Genomic DNA, 13,867 nt, shown 5'->3' on the forward strand with positions numbered 1-13,867 from the left:
TCACTGTCTCTGCTAATGTTGATGGCCGTCCTGGCGATTTAGGTATGCATAAGCAGCCCTTTTCTTGAAATTTTTGGTGCCAAGTCATTATTTGTTTTGTAGTTGGTGCCCTCTTTGCAAAATTTGTGAAGCAGGCACACTGCACGGTCTTCGGTGACCGAGTCCAAGTATGCTCTAACACGCAAAATGGCTTTTCTTTTTGAAGTGAACAGCATTTTTAACCTGAAAAGATACAAATGCCAAACGTTACACACAAAAACTTGAAACGTTTCTACACAAACTGAAAATTTGAGGTCATTCCAACGAAAATTGTCAAAATTATTGACCTACGAAATGGGGTCGAACATTTTGGAACACCCTGTATGAAAACTTGAGAGAGAGGGTACAAAATAGTTAACAAAGACTCTCTTCTACCTCCTCATGTTGAATTGCTTTCTAAATAGTAACATCTATTTAAAAACTCATTCTTTATGATGGGGAGGAAGCTTTGTTAGCCATTGTTTTTCTAGTCTTATTTTGCATATTAATCATTAACTATTGTCAGTTTATAAAAAAATTTAAATAGCATTTTGTCAGCGACAGATTAATACAAATCACCTTTGCTTTAAAAAGAAAAACACTTTTAAAAGAGAAATCTATTGTTTCACAATTTTCAATCAATTATAAGGAAAACATTTGAGAAAAATATTTTGACAGATCTACTCGTAATATACACTCCCTACCTTAAGTATACTTTTACACTTGCAAAAAAACTGTATATACTTGTGTATAAGTCAATCTTTTTTCACTCTTATTGTGTTTTTGCTTTTTTTTTTTATACTCCTTCCAAATCTTCCCACCAAGAAGAGAAATAAAAAGTAAAGGAAGAAAACAAATAAAAAGTGGAAAAAGAATACTTATACACAAGTATATACAGTATATGCAGACATTACATGTGGCTTTTACAGTAATTTGGGAAAAAAAATCTCTGATCAAATATTCAGAAATTTAAGAATCCAAATCTGCAATTATATCGAAATCTGGAGAAAAAATTTGGAATCATCTCATCACTAGTTCACACATTAAAAAAAACAAAAAAAAAACAGCTCATTTGATTAGCAAAGATAGTGATTGATAATTGATCTGATGTCACTAACCTAGAACATTCTGGCTTTACCAATTTTAAAATGAATTATTCCAAAATCAAGTATCATCTGTTGATCAAAATGGTATGGATGATCAAGTCAAGAATAAAGACCCAATTCACCAAGAAAAACAAGAACAGATTTCGATTGATACTCGTTTGACCATGACTTTCACATGCATGCATGGCACTGTAAACAAGTATAAAATAACAGACATGTTTGGACTTTCGCGAACAAGATTTATTTATGTAGTGTATTCTTTTATATATTAGCAATATCAAACACTATAACATTCAGCGCTGGACAAGGCACACACTGCTACTTAATTTGACACTCATAGTCTTTAAATCAGTCAGAAGTACATTTCTCCTACTTCCATCAAAATAAAACTTGTATAACCGGATTCACAATAAAACTTACTTTTAATGGTATTTTAATATTTTTGTTGTGATTTGTATATTGCTATTTAAATCCGACTATTAACAACGAAACATGCCTGCATAGCATGCCCGCTAATGGGTAGATCACTTTTTGCAAATAAGCAGTCAGGGTATATTCACATAAATACTCGAAGCGGAAGTTGTACCCGTCGACGACGTTTCTAGTTGTTTTAGCTAATCAGGGAAAAGAATCGCCTTTTCTACGGAATTTGAACACAGTCAAAAGTTAGACATCTCAAAGTTGATGCTTTGTAGTACAAAGATAAGTAAAGATAGAAACTGTGTTCAAACGCTATTTAAGAGCGAAAATATTAATTTCTTTTGTCCTAAAATTTGAAAAGAATTGGATAAAAACATTTTATGCACGAATCGATAAAAGTAGTGACAATCGCATTTAAACATGAGAATTTTTGTGTGCCGAGATGTGCACAAAAAATCTGTAAACAAAACGTTCGTCAACTAACTTACAAACATGAAGTATTTATTTTATTTTTATTTAGAAAACATAAATTTTTAATTATGGAAAGAAAAAGAATATTTAAAAAAAATAAATTCTTTGAAAAAGAATAACCGACAATGACCACGCTTTTAAATGAGTTTAAACACACAAACTATTTATCCTGTTCTGTAAAAGAATAACTTTTATTGGGTTTGTTTTACAATCAACAGAGGTATGAAAAAAGTTATCAAAAAACAAATATATAACAAATAAATGTTACCAAAGACAAATTACTCTTCTTCCTACCTCGATAAATTTTTGGTGTTGTAAATGTTTATCTTGTTCAAAAAACAAGTAGTGTTGAGTGTTAATGAGAACAAGAAAAAAAAATGGCCACAATGTCTCTTGAAGTCTCAACAATGACTTAAAAATAAAAAAAATTATACAAAATAGTGGTAGAAACTCGCCAGATAATTGTCACGTTAACTTGAAGCCGTTAAAATAAAATTTAATTATACTAACTAGTTTAATGTACTTGAAAACAATAGTAATTTGTACAAAATTTCCTTTCATTTGAAATGTTATAAGCCATATTTTGTTAATTTCTTTGAATTGTGCTGTGGTGGCCATCTTGGATTTTTCATGATGTAATGATGACAAATGATAATATCCATCAGAATATTTCACATCATGATAAAGCTTTATCTCCCATTTTTTAAACTTTTTTTTTTATGATGCTTCTACGTGAAAAAAAAATGACATCTTTGCTGTTACGACCACCGCCAAACCGGAAGTGATGTAGGTTTTAATTAAGGCTAGACAATCGAAAGGAGAGGATGGGTTTCGAAAATATCGGCGGAAAAAGCGACTCCACTCCTCCACCCTGTAGAAAAGTGCCCAGTTGCAAGGTGAAGATATTAATGTTTTTAACCAATTTTTCGATATTTGTCGTCTGAAAGGTCGAACCTAAAAAATATATTTACTTTGTAAAAGTCTGTCACCTCTGTCGAAAGTTTCAGGCAGACATGCAAACATACATACATACATACATTGGTAACTCAAATTTTCGACTCCAACCGATTAAAAAGCTCGCCCTATCTCTGAATACCCTTTATGTAAAATTTCAATGTTTAGACCAGAAATTGTCTGAATAATTTGGTAGACTAAAGTGGTCAAATTTTTGAAAACTTTGACCCATATTATAACCCCTTAACATTTATTGTTTTGGGCTCAAATCAAATTGGTAAGTTAGATTCATGTTCAAGGAGCCTGTATCTAAAATTTCAATTGTTTATACCCACAATTGGCAGAGGAGTTTGGTAGAGTTCTCAAAGGTCAAATCGTTGAACTTTGACCCCTTAACAGCCAAATTTCTGGTCGAAAACTGATTACAAAGATTTTCCCAAATCTCACTAACCTGTATATCAAATTTCGAGTCTGTAGACTGAAAATTGACAGTTATTGTGTAGAATTTAATTATACTAACTATGTACACAGACAGACACTTTCACTTTTAGAGATATAATAGATATAGATAGATTGGATGCAATATGTAGTAATGCTTGAAAAAGTAAAAAAAAAAAAAAAAAAAAAAAAAAAAAAAAAGACTTGTGCACCACTGAGAATCGAAACCAAAGCGTTAAGCCAAGACCGTCTTAAAAGACAAGATGGCCGGTGGGAAAAAATAATTTAATCTGCTGACGTCATCACGGATAGTCCATACCGGTGACACCGGTAGTCACCGGTAGGCATTCGTAACGTCTTGAAGTCAGTGTAATATTTCTTTTTTTATTAAAATGCCTTCACGGTGCATCGTTCCAACTTGCTGAGGAAATTATCGTAAAGGACCAAAAAGTGACAGTATTTTCATTTCCGAAAGATAAAGAATTATAATGCAGTAAAAAAAAAAAAAAGATTTTACACCATCTCCATTCAGCAAAGTAAGTTTTAACGTGCTCCCCCCCCCCTGTATTTAACACGATGTAACTATAATTTAATTCAATATTATCATCCTAAATGTTCTACCATTCAAAAGAAGAAGCTTCAAATAAATTGCTAATATTAAAAAAAAAATTTTTACAGCATACAAAACTAATGAAAATGCGAGACAACATCGACTCTTTAAAACACGATTTTTTTAAGCTGTTGACACACGTTTTAAAAATCTAACAATAATTTATTTTTCTGAAATTTTTCAATATTTAAAAATAAATTATGCCGGCTGATAAAATTTTAAAACTTTTTTTTAAAGCTAGAAAGATAAAATTTAAAAATACAGTACTGTTTCGCTGTTTCACAGCTCATCAGTGCGGCTAGACAGACAACTACCTCAAGCCAGGATTGGAACCCGACCGTTTATACGGCAGTCAAGGCTTCTAACCATTACGCTATTGGCGGCTGCTTGAACGAGTAGTGAGTTTAACGATGTTTTTTAGATATCGTCCGAAATACCTCCGCTCGATTTGTTTACACAAAGAGCGTCGCTAATATGCTAATGGTAATTCGTTTTTCACTTCTCAATATGCTCAACTCAAGGTGAGGAGCACTATAGTCATCCACATACAGTACTGTTTCGCTGTTTCACAGCTCATCAGTGCGGCTAGACAGGCAACTACCTCAAGCCAGGATTGGAACCCGACCGTTTATACGGCAGTCAAGGCTTCTAACCATTACGCTATTAGCGGCTGCTTGAACGAGTAGTGAGTTTAACGATGTTTTTTAGATATCGTCCGAAATACCTCCGCTCGATTTGTTTACACAAAGAGCGTCGCTTATATGCTAATGGTAATTCGTTTTTCACTTCTCAATATGCTCAACTCAAGGTGAGGAGCACTATAGTCATCCACATACAGTACTGTTTCACTGTTTCACAGCTCATCAGTGCGGCTAGACAGGCAACTACCTCAAGCCAGGATTGGAACCCGACCGTTTATACGGCAGTCAAGGCTTCTAACCATTACGCTATTGGCGGCTGCTTGAACGAGTAGTGAGTTTAACGATGTTTTTTAGATATCGTCCAAAATACCTCCGCTCGATTTGTTTACACAAAGAGCGTCGCTCTATATATATATATATATATATATATATATATATATATGAAACTAAACTAAAAAAAAAAAAAAAAACGCGCGTTCACTCGTGGTCTTAAACAGTCTTGGCCTTCGGGACCAGATCAAAGTGTAGTATCTGTTCTCCAAATGCTGCATTCTATTTCTTGTTCTCTTTCGGTGGAGGAGAAATCCTTCACGACTGAGACAATTTTTATTTTTGTACCTTTTCTCCACGTTAAAAAACGACCCTGGTGTCTAACTCTGTCCCGTGGGGAGGCATAGTAAATAAGTACAATTAATTTCATTAACGTAATTGGGTTTGTATTACTGTACACATAGATTCGAAAAAGTTGTCAAAAACAAATATATAACAAATAAATGTTATCAAAGGCAAGATAAGTTACTTTTCTACCAAATATTTTTTGTGTTTTTATTCAATGTAACATGTTTATTCAGCTCGAAAAACATAGTGTTTACCGATGTATTCGAAAATTCAAGATGGCGTCTGATTCTCTCTTTAACACGGTAAGTTTGGGATAAGGTGTTATAAATAAAAAACTATACAACATACTATTAAAAACCCGCCGAATATATGTCAACCTATGTCACGGTAACATATATTGAGCGAGTTTTTAACAGTATTTTATCCGGTTTTGTATTTATAACACCTTATCCCAAACTTACCGTGTTAAAGAGAGAATCAGACGCCATCTGGAATTTTCGAATACATCGGTAAACACTATGTTTTTCGAGCTGAATAAACATGTTACATTGAATAAAAACACGAAAAATATATCCAGTTTGCAGAAAAGTAACTTATCTTGCCTTTGATAACATTTATTTGTTATATATTTGTTTTTTGACAACTTTTTCGAATCTATGTGTACAGTAATACAAACCCACGTATTTTAACAAACTGAAAATATGGATATAAAAAATGATTTTGCTTGTTATTTTTGTTATGTGGTGAAATAATCTTAAATAAGAAACATGATTTTTTCTTTAGGTTAATTTTTTTACTGTGCAATATTTCATGAATTCATTAAAAATATTGTTTTTGATTTTGAAAAAATATTGTGGTTCATTTTGATTAAAAAATATTCATTTTGATTTAAAAAATATATTCATTTTGATTTAAAAAAAAAGTTTAATTTTAATATTTGTTTATTGTCTTAACTCATATCAAATGTTTTGCTTGTGTTCTGCTTCAAATATTCATAATCTTACATGCATAATTTTCATTTAATTATATTAAATAAACTTCAAGTTTATTTCAAATCAAATCGTGTTCCTTCACTTTTTTAAAATGTAATTTATAAGTAATTAAAGAACGCATTCTAATCTTTAAAATCTATAATACAACGAAATATTCAATTGCTTATAATATACTTAAACAAATAACTTGTGTTTTTTTTTTATTATTATTTTATTATTAATATTAGATGAGTTTCAGTATAAATCGTGTTCTTTCTTTATTTCTTTATTTTAATCCAATTTTGAAGTTTTGTAACGCTGTCTGTAAAAATTACTGTTCATTATTGACAGTCTAAGAGTTCCACATATCTTGCTTGTTGGGACCTCGGCGATGACGTCATTTTTTTCAGCTGGCCGGCCATCTTTATAACGAAGGCCACGGTTAAGCTCTAGATTTATTTTTGCCTCTATCGTCAATGACTGGGCTATGAAGATATTTATAATGCAAAGCTAAAAATTAAAACCTGAGCCAATAGCTACTACATTATGCATTCGTAATGCCGACGTTCGACCTTCATCTGGCAAATGTTTTTTTTTTTTTTTTTTTTTTTTTTTCTTTTTTCTAATTTTCGCACTTTTGCACCGAATTCCCCAATACCCCCCCCCCCGGGTAAAACCTAAATATAAAGTTTTGCATGAATTCAGATACCTTATATACAAAGTTTCCTGTCTGTAGACCAAAAACTCTAGGAGTTAAGTAGGCAAAATTTGTTAAACAAAAATATATATGCATATACATAAATATATATGGAAACAGTTTTGTGTTTACTATAAACTTTTTACGCAAATATTATGCAAGTATAAATGTAGAATATCTGCATAAATATAATTACACGTAATAATTAACTAAAAATGATCATCCCATAAGAAAACTTAATAAACTAGTAGGGAATTAATTGAAATGAATGTTTAAAAGAATATGCAAATTTTCTTATTGTAGACAACCAGGTACATGTATGTATGTTTGCATATCTGCCTAAAACTTTCGACAGAGGCGACGGATTTTCACAAGATCAGTATCGTTTTGAAGTTCGTCCCTTCAGACGACAAATACGGAAAAATTGGCTAAAAACATTAATTTCTTCACCTTCAACTGAGCACTTTTCTACAGAGAGGGGTCGCTTTTTTCGCCGATATTTTCGAAAGTCATCCCTTGTTTTCGATTGTCTAGCCTTAATTTAAACTTACATCACTTCCGGTTTGGCAGTGGTCGTAACAACAAAGATGTCATGTTTTTTTCCCATTCTTTTCCTCCTTCGCAGTACGGGAGCCTGCCTTCTTACCACTTTTTTTTTTTTTGCTCAACACACACCTCCAAACACCTGGGCAATGCCAGGCACCCATGCTAGTATTTTTATATTTAGAAAACTTTTTAATAAAACTATTTAAACTAAATACAATGTGTATTTTTAATGTAAGGAACAAATCTGCTCTTTTGTTTTTCTGTCAATTGGTTTTTATTTTTGTCTTTTGTACAAGTTTAAAAGACATTTTATTGATTTGAAGAATATTTAACTGACAATTATTTTTATGACAAAGAATAATTACTACAATTTAAAATAAAGGAACAAATTCATTTTTAAAGAAAATTTAGCTGGCAATAACAATTCTTATAGAGTAATTTTTTTTCTAAATCCTGTTGACCCTAACATTGACACTTATTTGGAAATTAATATTAGTAACAGTAAATTATATAGATATAAAAAGTATGATAATTTCCACAGGGTTCCACGAGTTTTAAATGATCGCAGATACAGAATTTTTTTTTTTTTTACTTTTTTAATTGGAGGTTTATAACTGAAATGTAAGAATACCTCCTCTCCCAGAAGAGTTCCTTATGAAATCTGGTAGGTAGCCAAATAATGGTTTCCAAAGTCAAATTTTCAAAATTATTTTTAACTTACTTTTTTGTTAAATCATAAATTTGGTTTGATTGAAATTTGAAAAATGTTTTATTGCTAAATATTTTAGAAAAATGATTAAGTTGTTTTCAAAAATTAGTAATTATTTTATACATCTTCATAGTTTTAAAGAAAAAGAAAAGAACATAGCCTGCAATTTTTTTTCAATTAGATTATCAACCTGGTTGTCTACAATAAGAAAATAATTAATTTTCCTTAATTTTTTTTAATATTTTAAAAAGATGTCTGATATATTAAAAAAATTCATTTAGGATTTTGTTCAGCTCATTTAAATTTTTCTGAAAGTTATTTTTTGATTTATTAAGCATTTGAATTTTATTTCATTGCAGGAATTCACATGTCCCAATTGTAAAAGTGGGTTTGTAGAAGAAATTACAGAGTAAGTATTCTTGCTTTAAAATAAATTTATATTTTTTTCATGATTCAATTAAGTTTTTTAATAACATCCTTACTTTTAAAAAACAAAATAAACTGTAAGCTTGATTATTTTAAAAAAGAAATAGTGTATTTATAAACATAAATATTTCTTTTGTAAGTTGCCTTAATAGTTTTATCCAGTGTAATCTATACAATTGACATTTTTTTTTAAATTTTGATTTCTATTAAATTTATTTTTTGGTCACGTTTCACTTTTAATTACACCGAACACAAAATTCTTATGAGAAGTTTAATAATTTTCAAAGGTTTTATAATTTTGAAATTTAAGAATTTACTGTTGTACAGACACAATAAATTGCAGTATGAATAAAATAAATTATTATTTTACTAAGGGTATGCAAATAATATTAATGCTTAGATGTTAGTAAATGTATTGGACCTGATAAACTTCAATATTTTTTAATATATTTTTTCTTAACAAATGATTCTTTTATCCATGCAGTTTTAATATGATTAAAATACTTTGTGCATAACAAAAAGCATCAGTTGTGATTTCATTACACAAAAATAAAAAGGTTTGTAACTATGAACTGTTTTTATGACATCTTTTGTGTAACATTTCTGAGAAAAAGAACATTATATAAAACATGGATTTGTCCGTGGAATATTAACCTTATTAGTTTCTAGAAAGTAATCGTGTTATTAATAATTATAGAGGAATTTCATGATGTAATTTTATCAAAGCTTTTGCTTATCGTTTATTGAAAGTGATGCAAATCTTCTCTATATATAATAAAATAGAGGCAATTATTCCCGTCTATAAAAAGACATTATAGGAAAAGAAACACTGGCATCACACATTCCAAAATGTCCACATCACCTGTGAATACCCGATGCATGTTTTCTGGTTATTATCAATCGATTTAATTAAATATACTGAATTCCTTCAATAATTCTGAGAAGTACTCTCCCAAACAAGTAGTACTTTTAGATGGCAGCATGATATTTCTTCACTCATTGTTATGTCCTCTTCCTACCCCACTTTACACCGTTACCAAATATTTCATAGGGTTCAATTTTTACATGCGTCCGTTATTTTGTTTTATCAACAATCATCTAAAACACCAGAATTTCAGTGGATTTACATCTAGAAAACTACGATTATATACGTAATAAAAGGAAATCAATTTTTTAAAAAACACAGATTCCACATATACATTCGGTATGGTCCAACTACTTGCTAATACTTGATGCGATTTTTCCAGTTTTCAATCGATTTAATTCATTATATTAAATTCCTACAATAATTTCAAGGAAAAACACTCAAAGAAGTCATTCTTACAGGTGGTAACAAGACATTTCCTCACTCATTGTTATGCCCTCCTTCTACACCAGTTTACATCGTTACCAAATATTTCATAGGGTTCAATTCTTACATGCATTCATTATTTCGTTTTGTAATTTTATCAACAATCATCTAATGTTCATTCAGTATGTATATAATAAACGTTCATTTTTGTTTCGTCTTTTTGACTCTGAACACGTTGATTGGCTCCTCCGACTCGTTTCACAGTCAACGAGAATGATTTCACTAACATTCAATATGGCTTCCCTTATTCGCACCGGCAAAAATATGCAAACCTCCACGTACCACACATAGCAATCTGACTGACTTTCAGACTGCTTATCACAAACAATGCACACAGTTTTATTGGTTTCTGTAAAAGATACACTATAAATCGGTTCATTTCTACATTGGCCAGATTTACTGTTAATGCCTGTGAATAAAGTTTGTTTTCTACCAAGTTGCCAGTTTCTACTCTTTGACTTAACGTATATATACTTCCAACGCACACCACAGATCCCCCCCCCCTCCATGTAACTGATATGTTAATATTTTCATAATTTTGGAACGATTTAAAAGAAGCATAAAAATAAACTAAACTAAATAATTTTTAAACATTTTTTCAGTGTACGAATATAATGCAAATGTGAGACTACAATTGTGTTTACATTATCGATAACTTAAAATGTTCTTACATAGTGATCATTTCAAAAGCATGAACATACTAATCTATATAATTATAAAACTCAAATGACCTTGTAACGAGTGGTGTAACCCACTTTCCGGTTTACGACATACGGTTGCGCATGCGCACATAAACATTAACCCATAACACTGTAAACAAATAAACACAAATTGCTTCATTTGCAGATTTTGACCTACGCACTGAAATATTAACATTATTATTTCAAAATTATTATTTAACATGGGAAGAGCAGGGGTGTTTTGCAACTATTCTTTATTACAACTATACTGTCGCTATTTTCTTACAACTAAACAACTTTAACTCGTTGACAAATATAAGAATAATTGTAGTAAAGCCAAGATTACTACTACTACTACTCTCTATATGTCCCTTTTCCTTCCTTCCTTCCTTCCTTCCTTGTTTACATTTCTAGATACAAAATAGTTGTGAGAATGGTGAATTTGTTGACACATTTACTAATCTGTTTCAATATTAGTTTTATTTTATTTCATTTATTTAGGTTTTATTTTTTTGCTTCAAGTTTTATTAATTATTTTTTATTTTTTTTTTAGATTTTAAGTTTCTATAATTTGGTTGAAGGATTCCAATATGGGTTTTTCATTCTTATATTTCTCATCGGTAGGTTAATGTGCGTTTTTGCTGCTAAATGACTTTTGGCGGCGTTCGATTCGTAGGAAAATCATGTTTAATTTTCGATTTTTGAGCGATTATTCAGAAAAATAGGTAACTTTACACGAATAGGGAGGATTTTTTTTTTCTTTTCATGTTTGAGTGATCCGTCCGTGATTTTTCATTTTAATATACTTTCATAGAAATGTTTCTGTTATGTCAAAAAAAAATATTTTCTTTACGTCACAAGTGTCCCGCTCATACATGAATTCCATAGCTAATATAACATACTGACCCAACGGGTCACGGGTAGTCTAGTTTTTTACTAATTATAGAAAAACTCAACTAAGTCAAATTTTCATGAAATTTTCCATACTTATTCATTTTTAAATATTTTTTTTTTTTTTTAAAGCAGTTTTCATTAAATATGAGGGGAAATATCTATTTCGTACCTTCAAGTATCAACATAAAATTTGTTGTATATTCAGAATTACGTTATTTAAAAATATACAGAAAAATCTTTATGATGTATATACTCGTCACAGAATGAAGATTTCACATTCTAAAAACCATGTGGGTTTGGCTAGTAACTTTTCTATTTGGCTAGAAAACTAAAAAAATTAGTTGTCAATGGTCAACTAAATATAAATTTGTCCATAAAGCCCTGTAGAACATCCTGAGTGGAGGCTTTGTAGTACAAAAATAAATCAAGATAGAAACTTTGTTATTTGAAAAGAATTAGTTAAGAACTTTTTACGTGCGCATTGATAAAAATGATAGTGAGCGCCAATATGTGATATTATTTTTTTCATTTGATGCTGTCATGTGAATTCATAACAAAACGTTTGTTTACAAAGTGGCTTACAGCAATGAAGTATACACTTTTTATTTTTAATTATTTATAAAATATAAGTTTTATGAAAAGAAAAAGAATATTAAAATATTCGATTCAAACAAAAAATTGAATAGAAGAAAGTTTATTTGTATAAAAAGAAATGAAAAACACATTTAAACGGGATAGGAATTTTTAATACAGCAAATAAGACGTGCAAAAATGTTTTTTTTTTATATACATGCTATTTTTTTTTCTGTTGCTGTTAATTAGTAAACACTGAAAATTTCATCAAAAAGTTGATTTCCTGAATTTTGGTGAATTTTTAATGGGAGGGGGGGGGTCTCTAAAACAGTCCCCCAAACTCCTGAAACGTTTTTAGAAACCCACTCTTAGCATGGAGATAAGGTGTTTTGTAACTATTAACAATTTTCCTAACAATTTAATAAAAGAAAAGGATATTATAAAAGTTGAATTTAACTTAAAAATTGGATTATGAAAATAGTGTTACATTATTTTGTTTTATTTCAGTAAAAAATTTTAATTTTAATTCAAACTGCTTCACTTGACGCCACTTTTTTTTTTACTTGAGTAAAAAACGCTTTTAAATGAGTTAAACATAAACCAGTTATCCAGTTACGTAAAAGAATAATATCTTGCCTATGATAACATTTATTAGATTTGTTTTACAATCCACATACAGACAAAAAGTGGTCAAAAAACAAATATATAACAAATGTTACCAAAGGCAAGATAATTTACTCTTCTACTTAGTGCGATAAATTTCTTGTTGTAAATGTTTATTCTGTTTGAAAAGCAAGTATTTTCGAGCGTTACATGAGAACAAAAAAAAATGGACATAATGGCTTGTGAAATCTTTGAAGTTTCGACAATGACTTAATAATCAAAAAAATTATACAAAATAGTGGTAGGAACCCACCCAATAATAGTTGTCGCAACTTAAAGCCGTTAAAATGAATTAGTGTAATATACCTGAAAACATAATTCTAATAATCGATTCCTTTTAATTTAATATGCTACAAGCCATATTTTGTTAATATTTTCGTTGAATCGTGGCCATCTTGGATTTTTTATGATATGATAATGACAAATGATGTCCTTCAGAATAATACTTCATATGACTTACCATTTTTCTTAGCTGTTTTTATTATGTTTCTACTTAAAGCTGTTAAATTTAGACAGAAATATGCTAATTAGTCCGTAAGTTACCAAGTGAGATGATCATAAATACAGCCATCTGAACCTTTCATATGTTCAAAATTTCATCATAATATCTTAAAAAGAACTGAAGATACAGCTTTTTAAAAACGAGTTATTCTGTAAATTGTGCAAATTTTCTATCATTTTCAGTCACAAGCTTATATGCATTTGAATAGGACTGACTTATGGCAAAATACCCAGTGAACCACACATTTTTGGATATTCTGAATAGTCGTAACTCCAGTTCTAATGGGTCTATTTAAAAAAAAAAAAAAAAAAGTTTATTCAATGTAAAGAAAAAATGGTGTGATATTGCTACTAACAGTTTTGCTTGTTCTAGAAATCACAAAAGTCAGAAATGCATGGAAGATTTTGCCTATGAATTGTTTCAATATGTTAGAAATAATACACTTCAGCAACAATAAATCATTTTTGGGTTTGCATGTTGTATTTGTACCACAGGCATTGATATAAAATAACACATTTAGTGGAAAATATCTGAACTGAAACTTTGGTTTTAATGCTTAATAAGTATTTTTTTTTTCTC

The 13,867-nt window shown here is 30.0% G+C and overlaps 1 protein-coding gene across 2 annotated transcripts in view; it reads left to right on the forward strand.

The window, feature by feature from the left end:
* LOC145292021 (E3 ubiquitin-protein ligase RNF115-like) overlaps positions 1 to 13,867 on the forward strand; it is a 65,728-nt gene that overhangs the window by 23,656 nt on the left and 28,205 nt on the right. For both annotated transcript variants that reach the window (XM_080138027.1, XM_080138025.1), the window contains exon 2: positions 8,559 to 8,608. In XM_080138027.1, the coding sequence (XP_079994153.1) occupies positions 8,559 to 8,608 (50 nt within the window). The remainder of the gene's footprint in view (positions 1 to 8,558; positions 8,609 to 13,867) is intronic.

This window comes from Euprymna scolopes, chromosome 13 (assembly GCF_053919585.1).
Source record: "Euprymna scolopes isolate OS-2025 chromosome 13, ASM5391958v1, whole genome shotgun sequence".
Taxonomy (NCBI): domain Eukaryota; kingdom Metazoa; phylum Mollusca; class Cephalopoda; order Sepiida; family Sepiolidae; genus Euprymna; species Euprymna scolopes.